The sequence below is a fragment of the Myotis brandtii genome, unplaced genomic scaffold (assembly GCF_000412655.1).
Source record: "Myotis brandtii unplaced genomic scaffold, ASM41265v1 scaffold115, whole genome shotgun sequence".
In the NCBI taxonomy this organism is placed as follows: domain Eukaryota; kingdom Metazoa; phylum Chordata; class Mammalia; order Chiroptera; family Vespertilionidae; genus Myotis; species Myotis brandtii.
The window spans coordinates 18,485,320-18,512,907 of NW_005353967.1; the positions used below are offsets into that span (position 1 = coordinate 18,485,320).

At 40.6% G+C, this 27,588-nt stretch overlaps 2 protein-coding genes across 6 annotated transcripts in view; one reads left to right on the plus strand and one right to left on the minus strand.

The window, feature by feature from the left end:
* The window catches only part of PDE8B (phosphodiesterase 8B), a 170,225-nt gene extending 149,005 nt beyond the window's left edge, over positions 1-21,220 (plus strand). Inside the window, exons 14-23 of one of the 2 annotated variants that reach the window (XM_005858060.2) lie at positions 1,208-1,372; positions 3,542-3,587; positions 4,010-4,145; positions 5,017-5,215; positions 9,331-9,548; positions 11,544-11,664; positions 13,595-13,762; positions 15,598-15,727; positions 16,228-18,120; positions 20,085-21,220. In XM_005858060.2, coding sequence (XP_005858122.1) covers positions 1,208-1,372; positions 3,542-3,587; positions 4,010-4,145; positions 5,017-5,215; positions 9,331-9,548; positions 11,544-11,664; positions 13,595-13,762; positions 15,598-15,727; positions 16,228-16,337 — 1,293 coding nt within the window. In that variant the 3' untranslated portion in view covers positions 16,338-18,120; positions 20,085-21,220. Of the gene's footprint in view, positions 1-1,207; positions 1,373-3,541; positions 3,588-4,009; positions 4,146-5,016; positions 5,216-9,330; positions 9,549-11,543; positions 11,665-13,594; positions 13,763-15,597; positions 18,121-20,084 lie in introns of those variants that run through there. The other variant, XM_014549966.1, reaches the window with a different exon arrangement.
* WDR41 (WD repeat domain 41) overlaps positions 19,041-27,588 on the minus strand; it is a 52,914-nt gene continuing 44,366 nt past the window's right edge. The window contains exons 10-14 of one of the 4 annotated variants that reach the window (XR_001364538.1): positions 26,731-26,852; positions 25,826-25,914; positions 24,492-24,625; positions 20,260-21,523; positions 19,041-19,852 (exon numbers count right to left, since the gene is read on the minus strand). Coding sequence is in view for 3 of the 4 variants with exons in the window: in XM_014549976.1 (XP_014405462.1) it covers positions 21,371-21,523; positions 24,492-24,625; positions 25,826-25,914; positions 26,731-26,852 (498 nt within the window). In the remaining variant the exon portion in view is untranslated. Of the gene's footprint in view, positions 21,524-24,491; positions 24,626-25,825; positions 25,915-26,730; positions 26,853-27,588 lie in introns of all 4 variants that reach the window. The other 3 variants (XM_014549976.1, XM_005858059.2, XM_014549987.1) reach the window with 3 other exon arrangements.

Sequence of the window (27,588 nt, forward strand, 5' to 3'; positions counted from 1 at the left end):
TTATAAACTACAAAAATTGCTGTAAAGGAAAACAGTTTAAGAGGAAATTAGATTAGGGCCCTATTTTGGGTGGTGAGAGGGGTGATCAGGAAGGGTCTGTCTGTAGAGGAAGTAATGTTTGACGTGAGACCTGAGGCATGCAAAGACATAGAAGACGAGAGAAGAGAATAGGATTCGAGGCAGCAGACACAGCAAAGGGTGAAGCCTGGGGTGAGAAGGGGGACCAGAGCAGTTGAGGACCTGAAGGAAAGTCAAGTGGCTGGAGCTGGAGAGCAGAGGGAGGACATGGTGACGTGGAGCTTGGCAGAGCTCAGTTCATTCTGGCCAGTTGGGCCATAAGGAGTTTATATTTTCGTTTTGGTGCAGTGGGAACCACTGAAGAGTTTAAAGCAGGGAGTGACATGATCAGATACGCAGAGAATGGATTGGAGATGGCAAGCGTGGAAGAAAAGCAGCCAGTTAGGGGGCTTTTCCAGAATTTCAGGCAAGAGATGGTATTAGCTGTGCTAGGTTTATAACAGATTAGGGACTATTTAGGGGTAGAATCAGTTTGACTTGGTGATTAGTTATATTGTCAGGGTGGGGAGGTTAAGGGGCATGATATGGAAACCAGAGCCTCTCAGACTTTTACTTTGAGCACAGGATGGACAGGAGTGGTTTTTTACTGCAGTGTGGAAGCCAGAGAATGGAGCAAAGCTCCGTGTCTTTCTTCTTCTTTTTTGTTTGTTACTTGCTTGCTTTTGGGAGAGGAGAATGAGTTTGGTTTTGGACATGTAAGATACTCCCATGGATATGTCAGGTAGGCAATTGAATACACAAGTCTAAAGGTCAAAAAGAGTTCAGAGCTGGGATGTAAATTTGAGAGCCCTTGGCATACGGATGATGTGTCCCAAAGTCATGGAAATGAGAGCTCATCTCTGGAGGCCTGTAGAGTGAGAGAAAGGCCCAACATCAACCCCTAAGGAACTCCACCCTGTAAAGGAGCTGGAGGAGAACGACCAGCAAAGGAGCCTGCAGAAATGTAGTCAGTGAGGTGGGAGAGATGCCAAAAGGGGTGGGGTGAGCAGCATTCCTCAATAAGAAGGGAGTGGTGGTGTGGAGGCACCAGTCACTCAAAACAATGTGTCATCTGATTTCTTTTGGATTCCAGGTATATGGGAAGTAGAATCCTAAAGTCCTCAAATTTTTTCTTTCCTTACTTCCTTAGGTTATAAATATAATTAATGCAGCCCAAGAAAACAGCCCTGTTACAGTAGCAGAAGCCTTGGACAGAGTTTTAGAAATTTTACGGACCACAGAACTGTACTCCCCTCAGCTGGGCACCAAAGACGAAGATCCTCACACCAGTGATCTCGTTGGAGGCCTGATGACTGTGAGTGATGAGGATAAACCAGAGATTAATGTGCTCAGACTACATGCAGCATGTATTGTTACCTATACTTGCAGAGTACTTAAACCTGTTGTATGGACAAACCAGGAGCATCTGCATCAAAATTTCTGTGGTTGGCATTAGTTAAGGAATCTTGCATTTATCTTTCCATAGGAGCTTTGCAAAGCTGACTGACCATAGCATGGGAGACAGTCCTTCAGCATTCCTGTTATACAAAGGCAATCCTAGGCAGTTGGTTGATATGCATGGCCCTTGTCTTTCTTCCCTTGACCTAGCACAGTATTCAGTTGAGGTTATGGCCAGTCTCCTTGGATCTCAGGCTCTTTATCTTTGTAAATGAAAGGGTTTGTACTTAGACTACAGTACTAGTTTCCAAAATCTTAGCTGTAGAACCATTTCTTTCAATAAAAGCTTCTATAGAAGTTCCCTCTATAATCGGATAGAGCAGAGGAAGCTGTTCTGGCTTGGTGGGGAGGGGAGGAGCCTCCCCTGCCAGCACACCACCACCATAGTAGCTGATTTCAAAAGACTCATCCTGTTTTGCTGTGATCTATTTGGCCATAATCATCATCTATCAGCAAGTGAAGAAAATTCAAATTATTCATCTGTGCTCCTTATCAGAGGTGGGAGCTGGAAGAATCCTTTGGAAGAAAAACAAAGTCCAAGGGTCATCTATGAATTATATTTTAAAGGCTGAGCATTGACTAGCTTTCTGACCCATTCTTCTTGTTCCAACTAAAAATCTCTGATGAGCCTGCAATCTGAGCAATCTCCTAATTACTACTTTCCTGCCCCAGGGCTGGCCTTTGTTGCCCCATCCCAGTGCAGAGCAGACTTCAGTTAGAGAGGGCAGCCAGGGTCTTTCAGGAGGGTGGCCCCTACAGTTCAAGTCCAAAGGATTCCCACTGTTGCCATACCATCTTAGGGTTCCTCTCCAGGTAATGCTGTGAGGAACCAGTTCAAGATTCCACCTCTTTTTATGAAGCATTAGGGAAGAGGAGAAAGAAGGGCAAAGAAGAAACAGAGGAGTCCCCTGTGATATCTGTCTTAGAGGAGGGGCCATTGTAACTTCTCTTTTATTCATTTGTAAAAAATTAAACTCTTGGCCTAAAGATCCAAGGTGTGACTTCAGGGGAGCCCTTCATTGACATTTTAAACCTTAGCACACACTTTCTAGGGATGACAAACAATTATAAATTATACAAACAAATATAAAGGAGCTAAAAAATTAGGTACTCGGGTAGAAGATGAAGGGAAGGAAACTGAGATGCAAGAACATCTGGAACTAGTTCAAGTCCAGGAGCCTAGTAAACGCTGAACATTGGAATCCTGCCCACTCCCTATCCAGTGATGGCGAACCTATGACACGCGTGTCAAAGGTGACACGCAAACTCATTTTTTTGGTTGATTTTTCTTTGTTAAATGGCATTTAAATATATAAAATAAATATCAAAAATATGTCTTTGTTTTACTATGGTTGCAAATATCAAAAAATTTCTATATGTGACACGGCACCAGAGTTAAGTTAGGGTTTTTCAAAATGCTGACACGCCGAGCTCAAAAGGTTCGCCATCACTGCCCTATGCTGTCCCTCCAAAGATCTCAATCTAGAAACTTAAAAGTTAGCAACAATGCTCATGTTGCTAAATAGAAAATGCAGTTGGAAAAAATTAATTCAGATAATAGTCAAAAATTAGCTCAAGCTTTACATTAAGGAATTCCCAAATGTGGCCCATGGCTTTGGCTCCCTAATAAGTAAATCAAATAACACAGTCCCTATGAGAGTAAGGAGGGTCCCTTCAAAATCATCCAAACCAAAGCAAGTTCACTTCCGTGATTTCACAAATGTGGCTTCAAAATGCCAGAAGAGAAAGATGGCATGAGAATAGAGCCAACTCACAGCCCAGGTGTGAGACAGAATGCAGTCATTTCCATTTTATTCTCAATTCTCCACCTCCTGAGGCTAAGAGCCATGAAGGGAGAATATCCTGTGCCTTGTAGCTATTGTTCTGATTTAGTTTTGAACTTCAACTTGGTAGTTCCAGATTGACTGGGTTACTCATTATTCAAATCTCTTTAGCTAATAAAAGAAATGAGAAAATAATGCCGGCATATACAACATGCTTCTAATAGCACCTTGCTTTATTCCAGGATGGCCTGAGAAGGTTGTCAGGAAACGAGTATGTGTTCACTAAGAGTAAGTTGCCATAGAACCATTTGTTACTTATAACCTGTCTCTAGCCTGTGCAGTCCCAGTGTTGTGATTATTTGGTTGGGGGAGAATCTTGGTGTTACTTCCTATTGGTTTCATTGCAGTTTAAGCATTTCTATGTTCTACATTTGATACCAGGTCTCATAATTAAAATTACTTATCTGAACACTGTCAGAATTAAGGATTAGACATTTCTATACGTTTAAACAGACTGTTAAAATGAATTGTTTTTCTGTTTGGGGGCCTTGGAATTTAGTAATGTAAGAGAAGAGCCCTGAAGTGAACATCCTCCCACCTTTAGAGTTCAAGACTTTCTCTTTATAGTAGCAGATGAAGATGACAGATGCTCAAGGGCACCCAGGATTCCACAATTAACCCTCTTCCCCCCCCCCCATCTGTTTGCTCAGATGTGCACCAGAGTCACAGTCATCTTGCAATGCCAATAACCATCAATGATGTCCCCCCTTGTATCGCCCAATTACTTGATAATGAGGAAAGTTGGGAGTTCAACATTTTTGAGTTGGAAGCTGTTACACATAAAAGGTATGTAGCTTCTCTGGCTGCTGGCAGAGAAGACTGATGGCCAAGCTCAAGACTCCACGTTGGAAACTTTGAAGGAGACATGAGCCCTTGCAGAGAGGCTGTTCCTTTCGTGCTGTGCTGGAGGGGTATCGCAGAGCAGAGACCATGGCCCCTGACTGAGCTCCTTAATGGAGAGAATTAGTGGGTGAGGTGTGGGATCAGCCTGGTGATGGCCCAGGATGAGGAAATGCTAAGTCCTTTTCACATCTACGCAGGTCATTCCTTTGTGCTAATGAGGTAAGAGTTCCAAGTATTCTCAGCCCCAGACTTGTTGAAGCCCCACCTTACAAAATGAGTTTGAGGGTACTGGAGACTTTTCTTTTTATTTGTCCTACAGGCAGGGCAAGGGTCAGATGACTCAAAGTCCCCTTCTATAGTAGGAGGCTATTTCCTCCAGGGGTGTTAGTCTAGTAGGATGTGAATGCCTCGCACCTGTAAATAAGTAACATATGATAGAACTTCGATAGAACTTCGCTGAGACCACACAAGCCATTCCTCTTGTTCTTAGGCTCAGTAACTGCCTCAGGGGACACAAAGGAAGTACAGAGCTGATGTGGAAGTGGAGATGGGGAGGAACTACCAGGGGCCTTTCTTGGCTGTCAGATCCACTGAAGAGTTTATGACTTAGAGATAATCTGCAAGTCATTCAGATTGACTACTGTTGAGGCACCTAGTTGCAAGAAGTGGCCAGTGAGGAGGAGATGTGTTTATGCCCCGATGCATGTGTAATAAGCATCAAAAGAAAAATGCCTCCATTCCTCAGCATCATCAATGCAAGCAGTTTCTGGACCAGTGAATACAATGAATCAGGGTTTGTCTTCCTGTTTTCCAGGCCATTGGTTTACTTGGGCTTAAAGGTCTTTTCCCGGTTTGGAGTATGTGAATTTTTACGCTGTTCTGAAACAACTCTTCGGGCCTGGCTCCAAGTGATTGAAGCCAACTACCACTCCTCCAATGCTTACCACAACTCCACCCATGCCGCGGATGTCCTGCACGCCACCGCCTTCTTCCTGGGAAAGGAGAGAGTGAAGGTAGAACTTTGATATCATGATCTAGTTACCTACCTAGACAATTTTTTTTTCTGTTGCTACAAAATTGGTCATTTGGTGTTATAAAGACATAGCGTTTTCTCCTAGCCCTCCCCTACCCCAAATGCCTAAAATAACTATTTATGCCACTATCGAGTCCTCTAAAGGCCTAGCTGATCTATGAACCCATTCTCCAAGTGTTTACTTTGTGGTACTTACTTAGAGGACAAAATTTAATTATTATAGCAAATGGTTACTAGGTCTAGTGGTTAAGTTTTAGGATCAGAATTTGGCCATTGGTAAATTATAATCCAGATAGTGATGAGTTCTTTCAGCACTGCACATTTGCATACATATGTGTGTGTTGTGTAGGAATGATTATGTATATCTTATATTAATAACTGTGTGTAATTCTGACAGAGTTCCATATACTGTTATGTACAGGTGCTGATGTGTAGGGTAGCCATATGTACACCCCATGTATAGCTGGCAAGAAATCCCCATCTTCTCCCCTTCCTATCACCATTGGCACAATGAAACTTGTAATTCCTTTGCTAAAACTGAAGCTTAGACTGTAGATACCCCTGGTAGAAGTGCTGTATAGAGACTGAAATTCGTATCAATCTGCAAATGCCTGACATTATATATAGATATATATAAGCTTAAAGGCCTGGTACTAAAGGAAAAGCATGGTAGTGAGACAGGTAGAGGGAACAGGAATGGCACCAAAATGGAGACAGGGGTATTTTTTTCTATTTTGCCAAATGCTGGTATTCACTTTCATCAGTAAGAACGTAAAGAATGTGTTTCAAGAATGAAGCTTTTGAAGATTTTGTCTCCTACTTTAGAAACTCTAAACGTGTGATCAGAGGTGATATGGGCCTGTGTTTCCATAGCACCTTTGAGGAGCTGAGACACCTCCAGATTCCCACTCCAGGTTCTCGTTCTCAGTTTTACACCGCATGGATATTGTACAGCTGAGGTCCCCACTGCCAACTGAGGACAGGGCTAAGGCATAACTCCAAAACCAAGTGATCTATAGCTACTGCAGTCTTGAGTTAAAGATGAACCTCACTTAAGCAGAACCACTCTAGAAAAATACAGATTAAATGCTTGATAAATTAGGGAATGCTTAGTCACTTTATTATCTCCCTCCCCTAAAATAAGAATTTTTGTTTACATTGAGAGTTCTGCTAATGCATTCAGACTCTAGTTGAATTTCTCAAATAGCAATAGAAACAAGTCTAAGACTAGTAATACTCTTACAGTTCAAAAGACATTTTCCCACTCTGTCACCCATGCCAGAGAATCAGAATTTAGGAACCTTGGAGAATTGGGCTCGAAGGGGCTCCTGAGTGCAGAAGCTGAGTCAGCAGCCCACTGGTTAGTCCATGTGAGGAACTTCAAGTGAGATTTATCCCTGAGGCCTCTTCCACCAGACCTGCTGCCACTGATGAAGAGTCAGGAAAAAATGTTACCAAATTCCCATGTCATCTGTTACTCCTAATTTCTGTATACATTAAGGCTAAAATTCTTAATGTCTCTGTGACATAGCTCCACATCCTCAGCCCCTCCATAGATATGCCCTTCAGTGTGTGATGGGCCCTGTCTGCTCCCCACTTACCTGTTCCCTGGAACACTGCAGTGGGAGTCAGGATAACCATGACCCTTTTGGTCTTCCCCTGTGTGAGTGAATAACTGCAGATAAGGAGCTGTTCAGAAGCCGATCTGGAAGGGAGTCTAGTCTGGCCAATCTGCCTGAGTATGATCCAGATCATCTCCTGCTAGTCAAAGGGGTAAAATATGCAGAAATGTCTGTGCTTCCCAGAGTTCGGTGGGGAAGTTTTCTCCCGCAGACAGTCCTCCTCCCCTAGGAAGGACCTTGCTTCTCCCACATGCTCGTGAGCAGGCCCAGATTGCCTTCCCTGTCTCCCCCATTTCTTATCAGACATTGCATGATTAGACAGTGCCCACCAATACTGCAGGGCATGGCCTCCTATTGGTACCTTTGTAAAAGCACCAGGTCTAGGTCAGCATAAGCTGGAAGAAAAGGCACGTCTCATCTGATGCTTTTTGTGTTGTCTACTCCAGTTCCATGAATCTATTTCATTGAAGCATTTTAAAATTAGCCCTAGATTCTAAGCAAGATTGAACCTACTCCAGGAGCACTAGCTGAGGACCCATGGGTCCCACTGCACAGGTAGAATCAGTCAGAGTGGAGCCCATGTGGGGGCAGCTCTGGGTCATGCCTGCACCTACAGGTGACCATGGCCTTTCCTGACCAGCAGCAAAATGGGGCCATGTTTGCTTGCTCTGAGCATTATAGAATCACTCTCTGAGAAGAGCTGAACAGAGTAGCGTGGACTGCTGTCCCTGCTCAGGAAACCTGCTTGTGTGGACTGGGGCCAAGCCAGGATTGCCCACTAGCTCCAGATCAGGATTGGAAATGGAAATGGCTCCCTTCCGGTGGGGAGAGCTTCAAAAAAGCTTTCAGGTCTGAGCTTCAGACCCATTATTCCTTACCTGTTAGTATTAGTTTTTCCTCCCACAGCCTATGAGAGCAACTTGGGAATAGCAAATATGCCCACCCCTCCTGCCTCATCTTGGGGATCGCTTTCTTCTCATTCACTACCCTTCAATGATGCTCTGTGTTACCTCAGGAGTATCATGTAGGCTGTTGTTTCTGCCTGGCAGGCTCTCCCTTGACACGTCTGCCTAGGTCAGTGGTCAGCAAACTGTGGCTCGCGAGCCACATGCGGCTCTTTGGCCCCTTGAGTGTGGCCACGAAGTTTCAATCGCACTGTACGTGCACGCCCGCACGTGGTATTTTGTGGAAGAGCCACACTCAAGGGGCCGCAGTTTGCCGACCACTGGTTAGGTAATTCCTGCTTATCCTTCAGGCTTCAGCATAAAAGTCACTTCCTTAGAGAAGCCATCTCTGCCCACCTGCTGGACATGTAGCCATTAGCTACATGTGGCTATTTACATCTAACTGAAAATTAAATAAAATGAAAAATTCAGTTCTTCAGTTACACTGTCACATTTCAAGTGTCCAGTAGCTACATGTGAATAGGGGTTACTGTACTGGGCAGTGCAGACATAAACATTCCCATCACCACAGAAAGCTGAATGGACAGCGCTGCCCTAAACTAGACCAGGCCTCATGGTTACACTCTCAAAGCATCTAACTCCCTTCTTAGCACATCTCACAGTAGGTTACTTTTATTGGTGTGGGGTATTTTTTTTGTTTTATTTTTGTTTTACTAATTTGTGTCTCCCCAATAAATTAACTCCATTAGTGCAGAGACGATGCCAGTACAATTCATCACTGTAGCTCCAGCCCTCTGCATGGCAGCTGGGCACCCAGTCAGCACCCAATAAGTGATTATCAAATGAATGAATTCATAAAGGACAGTGTCTTATATAACAGTAGCCCATTTGGTAACTCCTTCCTAAAGCTGTGAACTGAGAAAGCATTTGTATCCCTTGATCTCTGCTTTGTGTTCTTTTATAATGAGAGCTTTAGAAAGAGGGCCACCCTTTTTGCCTTTACTACCTGCTAGCCCAGAGCTGAATCTTGTCCTTAATAGCAAGAGCCCCCTTCACCTCATTTTCCTGGGAAAATTCTGCTCACTCTTGATGCTCTTGTACTGCTTGGTTCTAATCCTTTTACCTTTGTGTGTAAAGTTGTGTTGTATCTGTGCCATTTACTGCCACACTCTCTTTTCAGAAGCATGCAAATAAAATGAGTAATATTTGTGGTTATAGGCCACTTTTTGCTCTGCCATTCCTGGGAGAGAATCATGGCAATACCACATGGCAGGCATTGAAAAGGCCTGTTTGGCTTCTTCCTGGATTCTGGGCGGGGCGGGGCGGCGGGGGGGGGGAGAGAATTAGGTATCCATTTTATCCCTCCAGATAATTCACAGCACAGCAAGGTGATGCAATGTGTGCTAGACAGCCTCTCAGCTTCGAGGAAGTCAGAGAAGGCTTAGTGGACTGGGGAGAACATTTTTATAATCCCAACTCCCCAAGTCTGCCCCACCCAAGAGACAAGGATGAGTAAAAGTCTCCTACATCCAGTAGGTAATGCTCAACGTTGCCTCCCCTCACCCCAGGGAAGTCTGGACCAGCTGGATGAGGTGGCAGCGCTAATTGCTGCCACAGTCCATGACGTGGACCACCCAGGAAGAACCAACTCTTTCCTCTGCAACGCAGGCAGTGAACTTGCTGTGCTCTACAATGACACGGCCGTCTTGGAGAGTCACCACACAGCCCTGGCCTTCCAGCTGACAGTCAAGGACAGCAAATGCAACATCTTCAAGAACATTGACAGGTCGGTTGTACTTGGGCTCCTATGCTCAGGCTTGTGAAGTGTAAGTAGGATACTCAGCTTCCCTAACTTCTGCAAGTATTTAGCTTCCTCTTGCAGCGGTTCTCAACCTGTGGGTCGCGACCATCGGAAAACACATATAGCATATCAGATATTTACATTACGATTCATAACAGTAGCAAAATTACAGTTATGAAGTAGTAACGAAAATAATTTTATGGTTGGGTCACAACATGAGGAACTGTATTAAAGGGCCGCGGCATTAGGAAGGTTGAGAACCACTGGAAAGAGAAGGGGAAGTGAGAATACTTTGTACCATTGTGTCGGACAGTAAAATAATAACCTTGCCCTTATAAACTTAACTGTACTTTTCAGGCTTCTTTCATCTTTTTAAATCTCATTTGGTCTTCAATGAGTTCATGAAAATGTTTTATACAGAACAACTCTATGAATATTTACTACAGTACTAATAACTATAATAGATATTTTTACTCTTGCAGGAGGACATCTGTCTTTTGTGTAACTCAAGGAAAATGTATCCTTCCCTGTCTTTCCCCAGCTCAATTTTTGGCCACTTAAAATCCTAACTCATGAGGAGACAGTATCTACAGGTCCCAGCAGGGCTGCTGGAGCCCAAGCACTGGACAGGTTTCCCCCTAATTGTTGTCCTCTCTTCTGGGGAGAGTTGGCCAAGTGTGAACAGATAGGAGCAATTTCTCCTGCCTGCCACAACCCTGCAGTCAGGCTCTGTTTATTTCTCACAGAACACCAGCCAGGCTGGGGAGCAGGCTCCTGGGAGAGGGCAGTGTACAGAGAGCACAGAGCTCACTTAGGCCTCAAGCCCACTCATCAGTCTCAAGGGTTGTTTTTAAAACTTTCACAGAAAGAATTCTTTCCAATAGCCAATTTTATTCAGCTGTGAGATGAAAGGAACTGGACAGTAATTTGGGACAGGATTGCTGCTCCATCCATTGTAACTTCTAATTGTAATTTAGAGGATTACTTATTAATGAGAAAACCTTCTTAAAATGCCATCACAGAAATAAATAACAATTCAGTCTTGCAGGGCATTTGGTCCTGTCCAAGACATTCACGGTGATATGTGATCCTCACCAAAAGGTCCTTGAAACTTGGTCCTGTCCACAATGCGAATAGCTAATATAGATCCTGCTCTCCTGTAATATTTGAACCCCAACCCATCTACCTAACCCTATGTGTCATGACCAGCTAGGCTACCGGTGCAAGAAAGGTCATTATTAGCAGTACAGCCAGTACACAATTATTAGACCAGTAAAACATGTATGGGCTGTTTGAACCCAGGGACATTTCTGAAGTGTGGACGTTTTGGACTGGCCCAAAGCCCACTATGCCAGCAGTTCTCAACCTGTGGATCACGACCCCTTTGGCGGTCGAACGACCCTTTCACAGGGGTCGCCTAAGACCATCCTGCATATCAGATATTTACATTACGATTCATAACAGTAGCAACATTACAGTTATGAAGTAGCAACGAAAATAATTTTATGATTGGGTCACAACATGAGGAACTGTATTTAAAGGGCCAGAAGGTTGAGAACCACTGCTCTATGCTAAGAATCATGATGTCTGCACTGCATGCCGTAGGGCAGCTCATCAGGTGCTGTACCAGCCTTGTAGGGAAGGAACTTGTCATTTCCTTCCACCTCAACCTCACTGTTTTGATGTTGCCAAGAGAAGGTACAAAGGAATTACCTTGTAAAATAGGTGTCTACCATGTGACAGGTATATATATATTCCCAAATCATATGAGGGTCAACTATCATTGGGGAAAATGGAAGTGTCAACAAGTCCTGGTTTCATGGGAAGATGAGCAGGTGAACTATTTTGTGATTTGCAGTCATTTCTTAACTCTGTGCCCAGCTCCCTCCTAGATTGTGGGAAGTGAGGTGAAACCGTAGCAGAATAGTTCTAATTCGGGACATGATGTGAACAGGGCTCTCTGTCTTCTGGTTATTTTAGGAACCATTATCGAACACTGCGCCAGGCTATTATTGACATGGTTTTAGCAACAGAGATGACAAAACACTTTGAACATGTGAACAAATTTGTGAACAGCATCAACAAGCCAATGGCAGCTGAGGTAAGCATTTCTCATGTAATAAGATACATCAGAGTATATTTCTATTAGAGCCTACTCTGGCCTCAAAGTATTTTCTCTCTCTTGGATGCAAGGTGGTTATTTGCTTGAAGTTGGTAAGAAAGAGCTGAAAGTACTGGCCACTTGTTTTCCTCGGGGTCAAGAATAGATTGACAGTGTCCACAGCAATTCCGAGCTCCTTGAAGGAAAGGCCCTGGATAAAACCAGTGGTGACAAAAGGAGGTAGACCCAAAGAATAGGATGGAAGGAGCCTGCCAGCAGCACACCAGCATAAACAGTGCTATTTAAGAGATCCATGCCCTTTCTAATTCTGTTCTTTGAGCTGTTAGACCTCAGTGTCGGGTGTTTTAAAGATCTGTATTCCTGCTGGTTTGCATTAAAAGCATATCAGTACCTAAAGACTATAGGTACTGATTGGGAGTGACTAGTTGCAAACAAAAGTCTAAGTTGTTTTTCCTCTAAAATTTACTGATGTACCTTGGACCTGCGTTTAAGTCCCTATAAACTTGAGATTGGGGAACATGGATAGAAAGTTCACATCTCTTGTTTAAAATGAGATAAACTGCCCTCTGAAACCATGAAGCTGTTCATAGCCCATAAAGTTAGAAAAGCTTTTTGCTCACTCCTGTTGAGCGGGAGAGGTTGCATATGTGGATAGAGTGTGGACGTCTTAAAAGTAACTGGATGATCAGTAAGGAGACTACCTGTGTAGGACCCCATCACAGAACCAGCCTGGATGGAGGGACGGTGTCCACCTCACCTGTGTCCCATCTCCTAGGGGTTCCACAGCACACTGCCAGGGCCTCTCCTTCCACAGAGAACTTATGGGGGTGGGGGAAGGATCTGGGGATTTAGGAGAGAAAATTATAGAGAATCATAGAATTTAGTGTTGGGAAGGTCATCTATCCAAGTAAGATTTATTACTTATTGAAGTAACTATTGTAAGCGGTATCTTCCCAATGGTAAGTAATCAAAACAATAACCTTCAGAACATAATTCTGCCTATTGATGGCCTACTAAATGGGCCCAGTCTCAAAACAATACAAACAAACCCTTAAATGTCATGTTGTCTTTCAGCTTGGCAGAGCTCTGGAGAGCTAATTAACTGTTTTCACACAATCAATTCAATGGTGTCTTTGAAGGTAGAGAATAGCAATCAATCTTCCAGACTTTGCATAGAACAGGTGTGTTGTTGCATTCATGTAAGCCTACTCACGGACCTGGCTGCTTAGTTCATAACCACTGACATGTATGACCAGTCTTTTTAAACGTGCTGAACATACCTGTTCCTACCCTGCCCAACTTTTGCTCCTAGAAACCCCAAAGCTTATATGGTTCACACTCCGTACTACCCAGTCAGAAGAGCAGCCAGGAAAGCATACGTGAACACATCCACTAAGAGAAAAAAACAAAGTAGGAAGAGGTGGGTGAGTAGGAGTGAGAGAGAAGGTCACAGGAGAGAGGGAGCTGGCAGGTATAACTAGAAATAAATGAAGAAATAATTGAAGGGTCACAAGTATGTGTTATTCCCCCATCTTTAATGTTTTGCTTTTACACATTTTCTGATAAAACTGGGAGAAAAGCTCTTCCCCTTTAAGATTACAAGCCAAATTACTAAAAACAAAACAACAAAACTGCGTATAGCAGTCCCCTCTGGGAAGAGAATGGAAGTGAGGTATTAGGTGGGTGTTGACAGGAACATTGACCTTGTAAACTCCTAAGTTTTTATGTTGCTTGAGGGTTAACAAGAATATATCAGTATTATATATAAAATCACTGATGGAAAAACTGCCTTCTCTGAGTCACTGTCATGCCTCAGTGTGCCCTAGTGAGGCCATCTAATGTCTGGTCAGTTAGCCCTGGTGGATTCATCATCATCTTGAACCAACCCTCATCTGGCAATGTTTTCCAGGTTGAGGGCAGCGACTGTGAATGTAACCCTATTGGGAAGAACTTTCCTGAGAACCAAATCCTGATCAAGCGCATGATGATTAAGTGTGCCGATGTGGCCAACCCGTGCCGCCCCCTGGACCTGTGCATCGAATGGGCCGGGAGGATCTCTGAGGAGTACTTCGCACAGGTACGTGGCCGCTGTGGGGAAGCTTTTCCTCTCCTGGAATGGTCTGGTGGCATAGCACTCCCTTAGTACATGACTCCTCCCTGGACGGAACCTCTGGCTCCCCCAAGAGACTGATATGGCTGGTCACTAACCAAAGTCTCTCTAGTGGAAGAGAAATAAACTTAGCCTTTGGAAGTATCTTTTCATCCTCAAATTGTTAGATCCTGAACTTTCAAAAAAACTAGGAAAATCATTCATTCATTCACTAGGTTATTATCACCATGGTACATTATGGGGAAAACAGACATAAGTCATGGGTAGCTCATAATGTAGAAATAAGTAGGTCCACACAATAGCTAAAAAAAAAAATCTCTAAGGGAGGTCTATTTAAGTGCTAAGAGAGTTCAGAAAGTTTTTTTTTCCTAGATAAAAGAGGGGCTTTTTGGAAATGATGTTAGAGCTGTTTTGTTGTTAAGGATTTAGAAATGTGGAAATAAGAAAGGACTTTCTGGGAGAACAAAGCATTATGAGCAAAATTAGTAAGGAGGGGGGAAATCACAATTTTTACATAAGGGGAGCAGCAATATCTAGTTCATTTTGGCAGTACAAAGAAGAATTGAGAGAAAAATCCAGAAAGTAGTAGACTGCAAGATGCCATCTGAAATACAGGCCTCCTTCCCGAGAAGAGGCTCTAAGTACTGATGTGTGTATATGTGCGGCAGGAAGACAAACGCACTAGTAGCTACAAGTAATGCAGGGGGAGGGTCTCCATGGGTGCAATGTACCTCTGAGGTACATCAGCTATTAATAACGAGCTGATGACATCTCAAAGGGCCAGCGAGGGGAATGGCCAGCCCAGCACCCAGTAAGTTAGCTGCAGCCTTTAAGGCTGGGAAGAGAGCCCCTGAATTAAAGAAAAGTAGGTGTCCTTTTCCCAAAAAGTAATGTACTACTGTTCACAAGCCAATGTGACCTAAAAATCAAAAGTTACAAATGAGGCCTCTGATTAGCTGGCCTGGGACTCAACACATCACCAGGAAATACGGATCTTAATATTCAGCTCAGTGAATTACAACCTTACACATATAAACGTATACGCCAATGTGCAAAATACTCAGATTTACACATACCTTGAGCGAACTGCATGACCAATATCCAAATCTGGTACACAAACCTAGCTTGTCAACCACTCTTTCAAGTAAAAATAGTTTTCCCTGAGGAAAAAAGGCTGGTTCAGCTGGACTGCATGCGTGCTTTCCCACAAGACAACCAGCAACGTGTGGAATGCAGCACAAGGGCTTATGAGTATTTTGTCACAGAGTATTAAAAAGATGTAATTCAAAGGTCCAAATTTAGAAAGTTTAATTCTTACTGCTTCAGTGAGGATGTTTTTAAGTAAAACTGGCTTTCTTTTTAAACTGCAAGCAGGTGACAGTGAATAATACAATGACTGGTGATACAATTATGCTAAGGTATCAGCAGTTTTACCCATCATTGTTTCTGTACTCTCAGTGTAAATGTCAATTCATATTATTCATGTTATTAGTATTACTTTGAAAATGGTCTTGCAATAGTGAAAATAGATCTCAGAAATGGGGGTATGAACCCCGAGATGATCGATGCTTCAGGAGGGGTGGTGGTATAGCATAAGAGACTTGTAAGTCAGAAGACCTGAATTGAGTTACTGCATCTCATCAGGTAATTGACTTACATATACCCCAGAACTTTGCTGAGCCTATTTTTTCATACATATGACTGGATGATGACCTATTTTCACAGGGTTGTTCTGAGACACTAGGTCGCACTATAACCGTTCCGTGTGTGCCTTAGAGCCCTGTGAGTGTTCTGTCTTACAGACTGATGAAGAGAAGAGACAGGGACTGCCTGTGGTGATGCCAGTGTTTGACCGGAATACCTGTAGCATCCCCAAGTCACAAATTTCCTTCATTGACTACTTCATAACAGACATGTTCGATGCTTGGGACGGTAAGATAGTTCTTGTTTTGTCATCTACACAAAATATTATCCTTTATGATAATTACCTTTAACAACATAGACTGGGCCTAAAGATATAAATGAAATGTTTTGTGTATTTTTTTTTAAGTCAGCTGCCCGTGGCCAGGTATGGTAGGGTGCTTGCGTACAGAAGATTCAGTGAATGTTTGATAAATGGATAAATAAGTCTTTACCTCTTCAAAGGACCTCTTCCAAAGCTTAAAGCAGTTTTATTCTAGCATTGGAAAAAACTTTAGAAAGAATAAAAAATGTATTAAAAGTCTACCCTTAATCACAATTCTTTTAGTAATGGCTTTTCAGTTTTTAATTAAAAGGACCTATTTGTATTTCAGAAACTAATGCTGTGTGTTCACGTGCAGCCTAAGGTCTAAACTAGGGTACTTCTCCTGCAATTCTGATCCCAAATTCGTCCCACAGAGCCCTGGGATCTAACTTAACAAGCTTCTTTTGATTCTTTTATGTCCTTGCAGCCTTTGCACATCTGCCAGCACTGATGCAACATTTGGCCAATAACTACAAACACTGGAAGACATTAGATGACCTGAAGTGCAAAAGTCTGAGGCTTCCATCTGACAGCTGAAGCCAAGACAGAGAAGGGGACCTCTTTCTGTCAAGGGCATGTGAATCCCAGTAGTGTAAACGAGAGGCTTTCCTTTATAATGAAAATGACAAGTGTAGGTCAAGGAGCTAATGTTTAATATTTGACCTTGAATCAAGTCCCCAGATTTTATTTTTACAAAGATATGTTCTTTATACAAGCAGTGACAGAACAAATACATGGCAAAATCCTTTGCCATGCTGTCACCCTGTGTGCCCTTATCAACCATGGAGATGAATGACTGTAACTAGCAGGACATATACAGCACAGACTTGGTGCCTCTGAGCCCATCTCCCTGGATGGAGACCAAGTAGTTTAGATAGTGTTCAGCTCATATCTTACCATAAAAATCACCATCACTGTTTAGCTTGACTATTTTCCTCAAGAGCTTTGGTCTGGAGGATTCATACTATCTAAGAAAAGAAACTATATATAAAATGAACAACTAGGACCAAATTATTGATAAACCAGTTAGCTTCACTGGCTGTTTCTTCTGATTGATGTTATGACACCCAAGTTAGAACCCAGCCTTGTCCTGTTGAGTGCCTTCTAGACTGGTAGTAGCTGCCTATATCCCTCTCTCCTATAAAAGGCATTCATCTTAACAGAAAGCCATCCATGATGGGGAAGGGAGTGACATTTTGTTTTGGGGGACTCTATGAGATCCCCTTATTTCTGGTTATCAGAGGCAGTCACAAGGCACTATAGTATAATATAAAAGCCATTAAATCTGAATGCCCTTGGACAAGCTTTTTTAAAAAAAGAAAAAATTTATATACATTTGCTGTTGAAAATTTTTATGAAATCTAAATTTTCTGGATATAAGTCAATCAAGTATGTTGTACCATGTACCATCTCTACGTATATATTTGGGGAGGGGATTTGGGAAGTTTCAAGGTTCATATATTTTTAACCTATCTGTATTTGCAATCATGCCATTTTCCTTTAATGATGTAAAAATATTGCAAGATGTGTAAATATATTAGAAAATAGACATATGGGGAAACAGTAAATACTATTAATTGTATGCTAAAGCTTCTAAAGCACAAGTGCATATTTTTATACAGCTCTTTTCACAACTTTCTGTGATCTACATGAAGTCGGACTTGAGTATTTTTCCTTTCTTTTATCAGTCAACCCTTCTCTATGTATTATAAACTCAGTAAACAAAATATCTTCATTTTTCTTCCAAATTCTTTGTACTCCATGCTGCATTTTTAAGAGGTATAAACAGAGACTGAATTAACTGAATCAGTAGTTACTTTTTTCAAACAAAAATTGGAATGCAGAACACTTGGAATTAGTACATGGGGAAAAAAATGTCTTATCACTACATAATGTGCCAATATTTTTTTAATGTTTTATACCAAAAATGGAAACATATATGACAATTCCATGCAAAGAAGTGTATCTAAATTATTTTAGGTAAGAAAACTTGCTTGGTCAGGACAGCAGCTAGCATTGTATTATAATGCTGCATTATGTAAATGATGAAAATGTTTTTGTGAGATACTTGTAACTAAATTCTTACAGCCATTTTTCATTTCCAACAGCTATTTTTTATTGTACCTTCTTTTTGACCTAAGTTTTTCATAACTTCAAATTTTCGGTTTAGTGTCCTTTATTTCATGAGTCATACACTTTGTTTTCAGAATTCAGGGTATCAGAATCCCATTTAAGGAGCTAAATACTTTGCCTAGGCTTCAGAAGCTTGCTTGAGGCGAGGACAATCTTTTCCTGACCATCTCTCTTTCAGTTACATTTGGTAAGTAAGAAACATTTATCAGCTGCGTCACATTTTCTATATGAATGTTGCAGCTTATTCAGTGGAATGTCAAATTAATTTCATATTAACTCAAATTCTTTAAGACTGCCAGGTACTAAAGCTTCAAAATAGTTCTGCTCTTTATCAGTGCATGTAATCTACTATTGTGTAATCTGAGTTTCTACCTAAATAATGCATTCCTCCAAATAGTCATTTTATTAGAAATGTGATGTGGTCTTTCAGATGGATATAAACTATTATAACTGCCTCCTATCCTGAGTTGTTTACTAAAACATTCTGTGTTGAGGGGAGCTATATTAACTTAGGAAAATGCAATCCTATCTAATACAGAGAGAAGTCATATTACTACTACTTAACCACAAGGAAAAGTTAGGTTATTTGCACCAGAACAAACAACCCTATAATTTAAATCATTCTTTACTTCCAATTTAAAATTTGCTTGCCTTCAGGAGTCTTGTGGGCAAAGAACAAGCCCTACCCATTCAATCAGAACCTCACTTGAAGAGAAATAAAAGGGATACTCCAAAGTTTAGGCTTTTGATTGTGCTATGAATACAGCCAGAGAATGAGGTTAATAAGGCACACTACAGAGTGTTACTTGCAACTAAAATAGCATTAAAAACTAAGATGGAAAAAAAATGTACATAATTGTGTTCTTCTAAATTAGGGCATTCATGAAAGCAAAAACCAGTCCAGTGAGTGGGTTGGAGGCTTCCCTCTAGACCAGTGGTTCTCAACCTTCCTAATGCCGCGACCCTTTAATACAGTTCCTCATGTTGTGGTGACCCCCAACCATAAAATTATTTTCGTTGCTACTTCATAACTGTAATTTTGCTACTGTTATGAATCGTAATGTAAATATCTGTTATGCAGGATGTATTTAGGCGACCCCTGTGAAAGGGTCGTTCGACCCCCAAAGGGGTCGCGACCCACAGGTTGAGAACCGATGCTCTAGACACAGGAGTTTCTTATGGCAGAAAACTAACTACAGTATGTAATAGATCGATTTGCCCTGGTAGTATTGGCTCCCAAAACTCACCTGTGGTTTGTATCACTCCATGTGAACAGAATACTATCACAAATTACTAACCCAGAACAGATTAGGAAATAAAGCAGTTAAAAATGATGAGTTTCTCATATAATTCATAGAATATGTCATAGAAAACAATTTTACAAACTCACAATCTAATGTAAAATTTCCAAAGAAAAACCGCTAGCTAGTAATGAAGTAAATATTAAAGCCTAAAAATGATTCTGAGATATTTAATCAAACTGATCAACCATCTGATGCACTCAGACCAGAATGCATGTCTGCCTGGTGTTGGGATAGTAACCATGCTGCACCTTCAGGATAAAAGATTAGAAAGCTATTTCTGAAATTCCTCAAATATGCCACAAATAACAAGTTGTTGGATAACATTCACGTTCTTCTATTCTGTAATGGAGGGAACAGATTTTAATATATTTCTCTATAAAGCTATTTTCATTATAAATTAAAAAATAACTGAACATTATTTGCTTTTCCTCACATGGTAGTCATGTAAGTATCTTTGATTTGTCTTTAATGCCGCTCGATGATAAGGGAACAGAGCTAACACATTGCAAGGCCTTACCTCTCTGGGCCTCAGGTTTCTCATTCATAACATTATGGCACTGGTCTGGCATAGATAACCTTAGCTCTTCCGGTCTTTGGAGGCAGTTGTGAAAGCAACTGTCAAAGGTAAAAACTAGTAAAAACAATTTATAAAGATTCCATCAAGAGTGTGTGTGTGATGAATAAGTCTGCAGAAAGTGTTCTTTGAGAAGGATCAGTCCTCTGACACATCCGTCACCTTGCACTTACTTTACTAGAATTCTTTCATCAACAGTTTAAATTTAATAACTCCACTACTAAACTCACCCATTTTTAATGTGTGGAACACTTCTTAATTTTTATCCTTTAGTACCAAAAGGGAGAAAGAGTGCTCTGATATAAAGCTGATGAAGATGATTAAATCTCAGTGACCACTGCAAGAAACTACCTAAGTGAAGCCTGTCTCAAGCATTTCATTTCTGAGTCAATGGTAAGATGAACCAGGCACTTTGGACTGCCGTCTCTGACTGGAACACTTTACTCACCAAGCTCTCACCCCTGGCATGTAAGAGGGCAGCGGCTAGTGTAGTACCAATCTAGCCAATAGCTCTTCAGGCCAATTCACACTGAGGAGAAAAATACATCCTCATTAAAATTCCTACTGATTTGAGTTTATAGGAATTTTAGTAGCTAGAACTAAAAATAAAAAATGATTTAACAAATTAGTTGGCACCAGAGATTCAAATTTGCTCTACAGAACCTTGATAATTAGTTATTAAAGATGAGAGGAATTTATAAGAGAAAGGATATATTTAAATTTATCACAAGGATTCTTAATCAAATGGGCTCTAATGATAACCAAAGAATAAAAAGCTTATAATTAAAACCACAACTTTACTGTTCTGTTTGAACCTTAGAACAGCACTCACTGCTTCAGCAGCATATGTACAATTATGCACTCTCCATTTCCTACAGGGAAGAAAGTTCCCGGGAGAGCTCAAGTTACATTCAAGTTATGCTACATCCTACCTCTTCCTCAGTGGGTTTTTCCTCCCAAAACACCTTCTATAATTATCATGTATACTTATTTCCTTAAATAAAATTTTAAAGAAATGAAAAAGGATACGTAAGCTATTCATTTGAGAACAAAGGTATTCCAAAATCCAAAGACTAAATGAAAGAAACTATATGCAACTTTAAAAAAATCTAATGATGAATAAGAATTGAATTAGAGGTAATAAAATTATACTAAAGAAAGAGGTTCTGAGTACTATGCTCATTTACCACAAGCTCATAATTTCTGGGGTAAAATTTTCTAAAGCATAAATTTTTCAAATTGTAAGGACACTATGGTATACTTTCATTCTGTATCAACAGATACTTGTATTGTGATCTTAAAACTTCAACTTTTGAAAATTCACTGCTAAAATACTTGTGGTATATTCTTTGGTGGATGTACTCACACCTAAGAAGCAACTTGTTGCTGGTTTGCATGCCCCCCCCCCCCAAAAAAAAAGAATTCAAACAATCAGAATTTTATAAAGTAACAAGAAAAAAATACATTACACATTTAAGTGAGTACATGTTAATGGTTTTCAGAGTATTACCCTATATTTGATGTTCAAGTTCATGCACATGTATTCTAAATTCCTTAAACTAGGCAGCAAGATACAAGTCACCATTCTCCTCTAATTTTTGAAATAATTTTAAACTGCGCAATCCAGATTCTCGGTCTCCATTTTTCCATAAAATAATGAGATGATCAGCAGAGCATGTCACTAGTCCATGATCTTCAAAGTATAGAAACATCTGTAAAGAAATTTAAAACTACTGAGTACAGGAACTTCAAGGAGAAGAGACATGGCCAAATTAAAGCAACACGTGTGTTTGTAAGATGTGTACCTTAGAGATATCTTTGGATCTGAATGTAAGACTCCATATCATTTTCCATGAGAAATTTTATTTTTTAAGTGTTGATAATAGTCACATACAAATATATAAGTGCTAAAAATATAAATACTAGACCAATGACCGATATCTAGTATTTTAATAATTAGAACTTTAATACTGCCCAACTACAGAACTATAACAGCTATTTTTATAATGTACATGAATTCCTAGAGTATCTTCTGTATTTTACCATATTCTTCTTCAAGTACTAGTTTTAAGATTTTGTCAGAAGTCCTGTCAGACCTACTTTACTTAATCACTTATACCTGTCCCATTATTTATACACAAATGGCTAACAAAATAAAAGTCTGAATTCTCCCAAGATAAACAGTGGCTTCAGATCTGTAAATAAAACAAGATAATCGATCCATACATAAGCATTTATTGAGTGTCATTATATGCGTATGGTCCCTACCCTCAAGAAGGTTCTAATTCAGTTGCTGAAACAATTAGGGCACCCATTAAAGACTGTGTGATCAGGTACTATATAATAAGTAGTTCAGATTATAATTTGTCACAGAAATTCAGAAAAAGAGGACATAGATCAATAATAACTGAAAATGTCAGAGAAAGTTTCAAAAACATAAACATCTCCAAATAAAGGGAGGGTCATAGGAAAATGGAGTGTTGATGAGGAGGCAACATGAGTACTATGGAGTGGAGAGAGGACATGAATGAAGTCATGAAAAGGATGAGCTCCTCCAAGGAAAGAATGAAATAAAGGAGAGAAATAACATTAAAGAACACAGGAGAACAAGAATTTTCTTTGAAATAACTTATACATTTTGAAGATAGCAGGATAAGGCCTCAGCTGTTTATGTAGGAGTGCAGGGTGTTAATATTGGAACAAAAATCCTCAGGACATGGAAAAGACAGAACACAGAGGGGTTGGAGTACAGATGAAAATACAATAAAAGGAATAAGAAAATTCAGAAAATAGAAAATCTAGTCTCTCAGGTACTTAGTGAAGCAGAGATACGATTTTTTTAAAAAAGCTTTAAGTATCGTCGAACCGGTTTGGCTCAGTGGATAGAGTGTCGGCCTGCGGACTCAGGGGTCCCAGGTTCAATTCCAGTCAAGGGCATGTACCTTGGTTTCGGGCACATCCCCACTGGGGGGCGTGCAGGAGGCAGCTGATCGATCTCTCTCATCGATGTTTCTGGCTCTCTATCCCTCTCCCTTCTTCTCTGTAAAAAGTCAATAAAATATATTTTTTTTAAAAAAGCTTTAAGTATCAATACTTTCACTCAGGAAAATTCCTAAGAAATTGACATTTCTATATTTTGACAACTGCCACTTTGAAGGTTTCCTCCACCACTGAGCAATACGTGTGAAACCTTTAATGGGTTCCTACTATTTTTAAAAGAAAATCCAAACTCCTCAGCCTTACATTCAAGGGCATTCATAATCTAACCCAACTACTTTCCCAGGCTTCATCTCCTATGTCAGCACGTGTTCAGAGAAATCCAATGCTCTAGCCTAGTGAATCTGCTCCTTGCCACCAAATAGTTCCTATTTTTGTCCTTTTCTCTACCACATTCCATCCTCAACACTCCCATATAGCCAAGCAAATGAAGTTAAACAACAAAACAACTGGACTACTTGTTAGAGGAAAGCAAAGATGAGTACCCAGTATCTCGGAGCCTCAATCCTCTCTAACTTTTAAGGTTCAGCTCAAGTCCTCTATCTTCCACTGATCATTTACTTCTCATTCCTGACTCTCCACTGTCTGCTATGCATCTGGGTCCACATAAGAAGCCTAGATTAACAGCTTACTAGGTCTGTATCCCTTCTCACTACTAAAGTATAAGATCCATAGGGCAAGTATTGTAGTTTTATATCTCTTTGTAAACTCCACTGTCTAGTGCTTGAAATATAGGAAATGCTCCATAACAAGTGTGGTACTTCTCCTAAGCATAAATGCACTTTCAAATGAGAAGTAATTTGTTCCTCCCTGGCTATGAAACAGGAAGAACAATTTAAGAAAGTCATTATTTAGGGCCTTGTTTATACTGCTATCACACTATTTACCAGTTCCAATCGTCTATTTATCTTGATTATTCTTATTCCTTCATTACAGGCAATGGTGCCTATAAGAAATATTAATATATTTGGATTACAAGTTAGAATTGTATGCATTTTATAATTCTCAACTAATATTTTCATATATGCATAATGATAATCAAGACACTGGGTTTTACTAAAGCTGACAAATTATGATCCTTCAAAGGGAGGTAAACAGCACTCTATTCATGAATATGATAAAGGCCCCTGGAATTAGGTTCTGTAAGGCTAAATATCTCTCTCTCCACAATCCTCTATTTACTACTGTTATATATTCAACATTATTCACATTGTCCTTACTGTCAGCTATCTTCATCTCATAAATAATGGTAATTAAGCCCATTATTTAGAGCAGTGATATTCAACTGGTGTGCTGGAAGTATTTTTAAAACATGCAGTACATGACTATTTAATCAGGGGCATTGATACCTTTTCCCTTATATTGACAATAGCAAACAAAACAATTGCTATATGGTGTAAATGAATCAAAATGATATCTATTTTTTTGTCAGATTGGAAAAAAACATAATAAATTGGAAATAGCTGATTTAGAAGCAACTCATTCCTTGGCTCCTCAAATCATCTCTCTGTAAAGAAAGATCCTAATTGCTCATACTACAACCTATCCTATTCCATGTTTATATTCAATAAAAACCTACAGACAAGAGAAAGTACAGGTCTTTATGATACCAACAGAATAAAGAGCAGTAAAATGCAAAAGCAGGAATTCCCTAGACATTTATATGCCTATTAAAAACAATACCTCTACAGATGATGAGTGTCCAATCAAGTCTCCAATAAGCTCCAGTAAACATGAAGTGGCATTTTCTTGTTGCTTTTTAACAGGTTGGCTGGCTTGTTTGTTTACTCTTCCAAATCCCCACATGTTAAAAAAACCTAGAAAAACACAATCATTTCAGGCATTTTCAAAATTACTGGGCTCTTTACGCATGATCTATCTATATAAAACCCTAATGTGCAAACTGACCGAACAGCAGAACGACCGGTTGCTATGACGCACACTGACCACCAGGGGGGCAGATGATCAATGCAGGAGCTGCCCCCAGCCCACAGGCCCCAACCAGCAGTGGCGGCAGGGGGCACCCCACACTGACCACAGATCAGCCCTGATCGCTGGCTAGGCCTAGGGACCCTATCTGTGCAAGAATTTCGTGCACCTGGCCTCTAATAGTAATATAAGATCAGAAAAACAATATTTAGATGGGAAGACCTTCTGTGCTTTTTTTTTTTAAAATCCTCACCCAAGGACATTTTTCCATTGATTTTTCTTTTTTTAAGAGAAAATGGAAGAGATAGGGAGAGAGAGACAGAGAAACATCGATAGGAGAGACACATCAACTGGTTGCCTCCTGCATCAGGTTCGTCACTGATCTCTCTTTTTTGCCCCTACTCACTCACTGGTGAAGGTGTATTAATTTGAGAAAAAGACAGACACTGGGAATAAAAGGCCTGGATGGCAGAGCTCCCCTCCCGCCGCCCCCGGAAAAAAAGAGTCACAATTCAGATCTACCAACAAGGGTTGACTAAAAATAATACCCTATGACTTCAGATAACCAGAAGAAACTCCAGAGGTACCAGCATCTGATTTCTCATGCAAAGGTTGCTAATAAACCATGATTTTGTGTTTTATGAACCAAACACCTGAAAGTTAAGAGTTCATGAGATTATGATATAAACACAAATGTGTGTTTTTCAATAAACAGAGTTCAATGTTAATGATATAATGCCTCAAGTCTGAAAGAACACTTTAGTTTAATATCTGACCATACAAATTGTTTGTGTATCAGACACAATTATAAACAATATAAATGAATAATTACTTCATCAGGCCATCTGATCAGATTACTAGAAAATAAGTTTCTCCTCAAAACAAGAAAATCCTAGTTGACTTGGATAGAAATAAAGAGGCAATTCTATGTTAAAATAATATTAAGATGTGAATCCTAAATCCCAATTACCATATGCCTCATATAGACATGCTGGATATTATTCTTGTGGTTATACATAACTGCCTTTCTTCTGTCTTTCACATGAGAAAAAAAAGAAAGACTGCCTTTTTTGAGAAAAGGTACACACCTGTTGGTACAGGTTCAGCTGCAATCTGCTGTTTTTCTCGTAACTCCCAAATGCGTACACTGCCATCTTCTGAGCATGAGATTAACTGCCTGTCAGAACAGAAAATCAGTGATAAAAAGAGCACCGTGGAGGGCCAATGCTAAATTTGTAGTGAAAAGAATAAGTGGAGCCCTCAATTGCTTTTATTCAGCTCTTGGCAGGAGCTGATAAAAACCACAATTTAACATGGCTTTCTCAATGCAAAGTAAAAGCACTCTTCAGGAAAGACACACATTATATTGTTACATTGGCTCAAAAGTTATAAATATTTTGTCTTCATTTTTAAAAATGCATTCAGGAAAACAGGGTATGAATTACACTTTCATAATATCCTGAGCGACAGTCCCCTGTCCTCCCCTCACTATATCTCTGCTCAGGGTGCCTCTCACCCTGAAAATAACCTGCATAGAAAATAATACTATTCCCTTCATATAATTTCCTCCCTAAAAATTCAGCAGCCAAATTTTCTAAGAGGAAAGTCTCAGTAACCTTTGACAACAGGAGATTTCCATTTGATTCTGGCTATAAACAAACAACAAAAAGACGTGTTTATGGAAAATATAAAAAGAAAAATTAGCACTTAGTAAATGCCCAAAAGTCTTTCACCTGTTAAAATAAATGCCATAAAGTAATGCTTCTTATAATGAGATTCAATATAATTCATCTGAACCTTGCTTCTTGTAAATGTTATAATACATTGCCACAAACTCTTTTATTAGAGATAGCCACATGGTATTATCCATTTCCAAAAGAATATAGCAGGTCAAGTCACAAAGCCAGGCAACTTTGCCACTTGAGAAATTACATTGGTAGCCTAGGAACTGTGAATTTCTCTCATCTGTTGCAAAGCAGATGGGAACTTGTACCTGTTTGGAAGCTTGGCAATGTGCAGGACCCTGGAGTCATGGGCAGTTTTCTGGCAGGCAATCACACGCTTCATTTGAAGGTTATACACGTATAAACCCCTTCCAACTGCAACAAATACATTCTGGAGGGGAAATTCAGAAATGGGAATAAAACTAGTGCTTACCACTACCTAGTGTAATAGATTTCCAGCCCTGGTGTGACATCAGAAAATCATTGTTACTTTCCTCTATTCCTAGCCTTCAGCCCAAATTACTGTGCTGCCCTCTGAAGTCCAAAAATTTCAAATCACAAAGGAAAGCTCAGCATTTAGAAGGTAGAAGGACACAATTGCAAATACAGAGAAAGTTCTATATATTATACCCCTAAGCATCACGTTCTTCCTTACTGAAATACTAGAGGCCCAGTGCATGAAATTTGTGCACTCGGGGGGTCCCTCAGCCCAGCCTGCACCCTTTCACAGTCTGGGAGCGCTCAGAGGATGTCCGACTGACAGCTTAGGCCTGCTCCCCATGGGAGCTGTCAGTCGAACATCCTTAGCACTGCTGCAGAAGCAGGAGAGGCTCCTGCCACCGCCGCTGCGCTCACCAGCCGTGAGACCAGCTTCTGGCTGAGCAGTGCTCCCCCTGTGGAAGCGCACTGACCACTAGGGGGCAGCTCCTACATTGAGCGTCTGCCCCCTGCTGGTCAGTGCGCGTTATAGCAACCAGTTGTTCCACCGTGCTGTCGATTTGCATATTAGCCTTTTATTATATACTAGAGGCCCGTTGCAGGAAGATTCCTGCAAGAATAGGGCTTACTGTGGCTGGAGGAAAGCAGAGAAGGGAGCAAAACCCGCTGAGGCGGGCTTCGCTCCCACC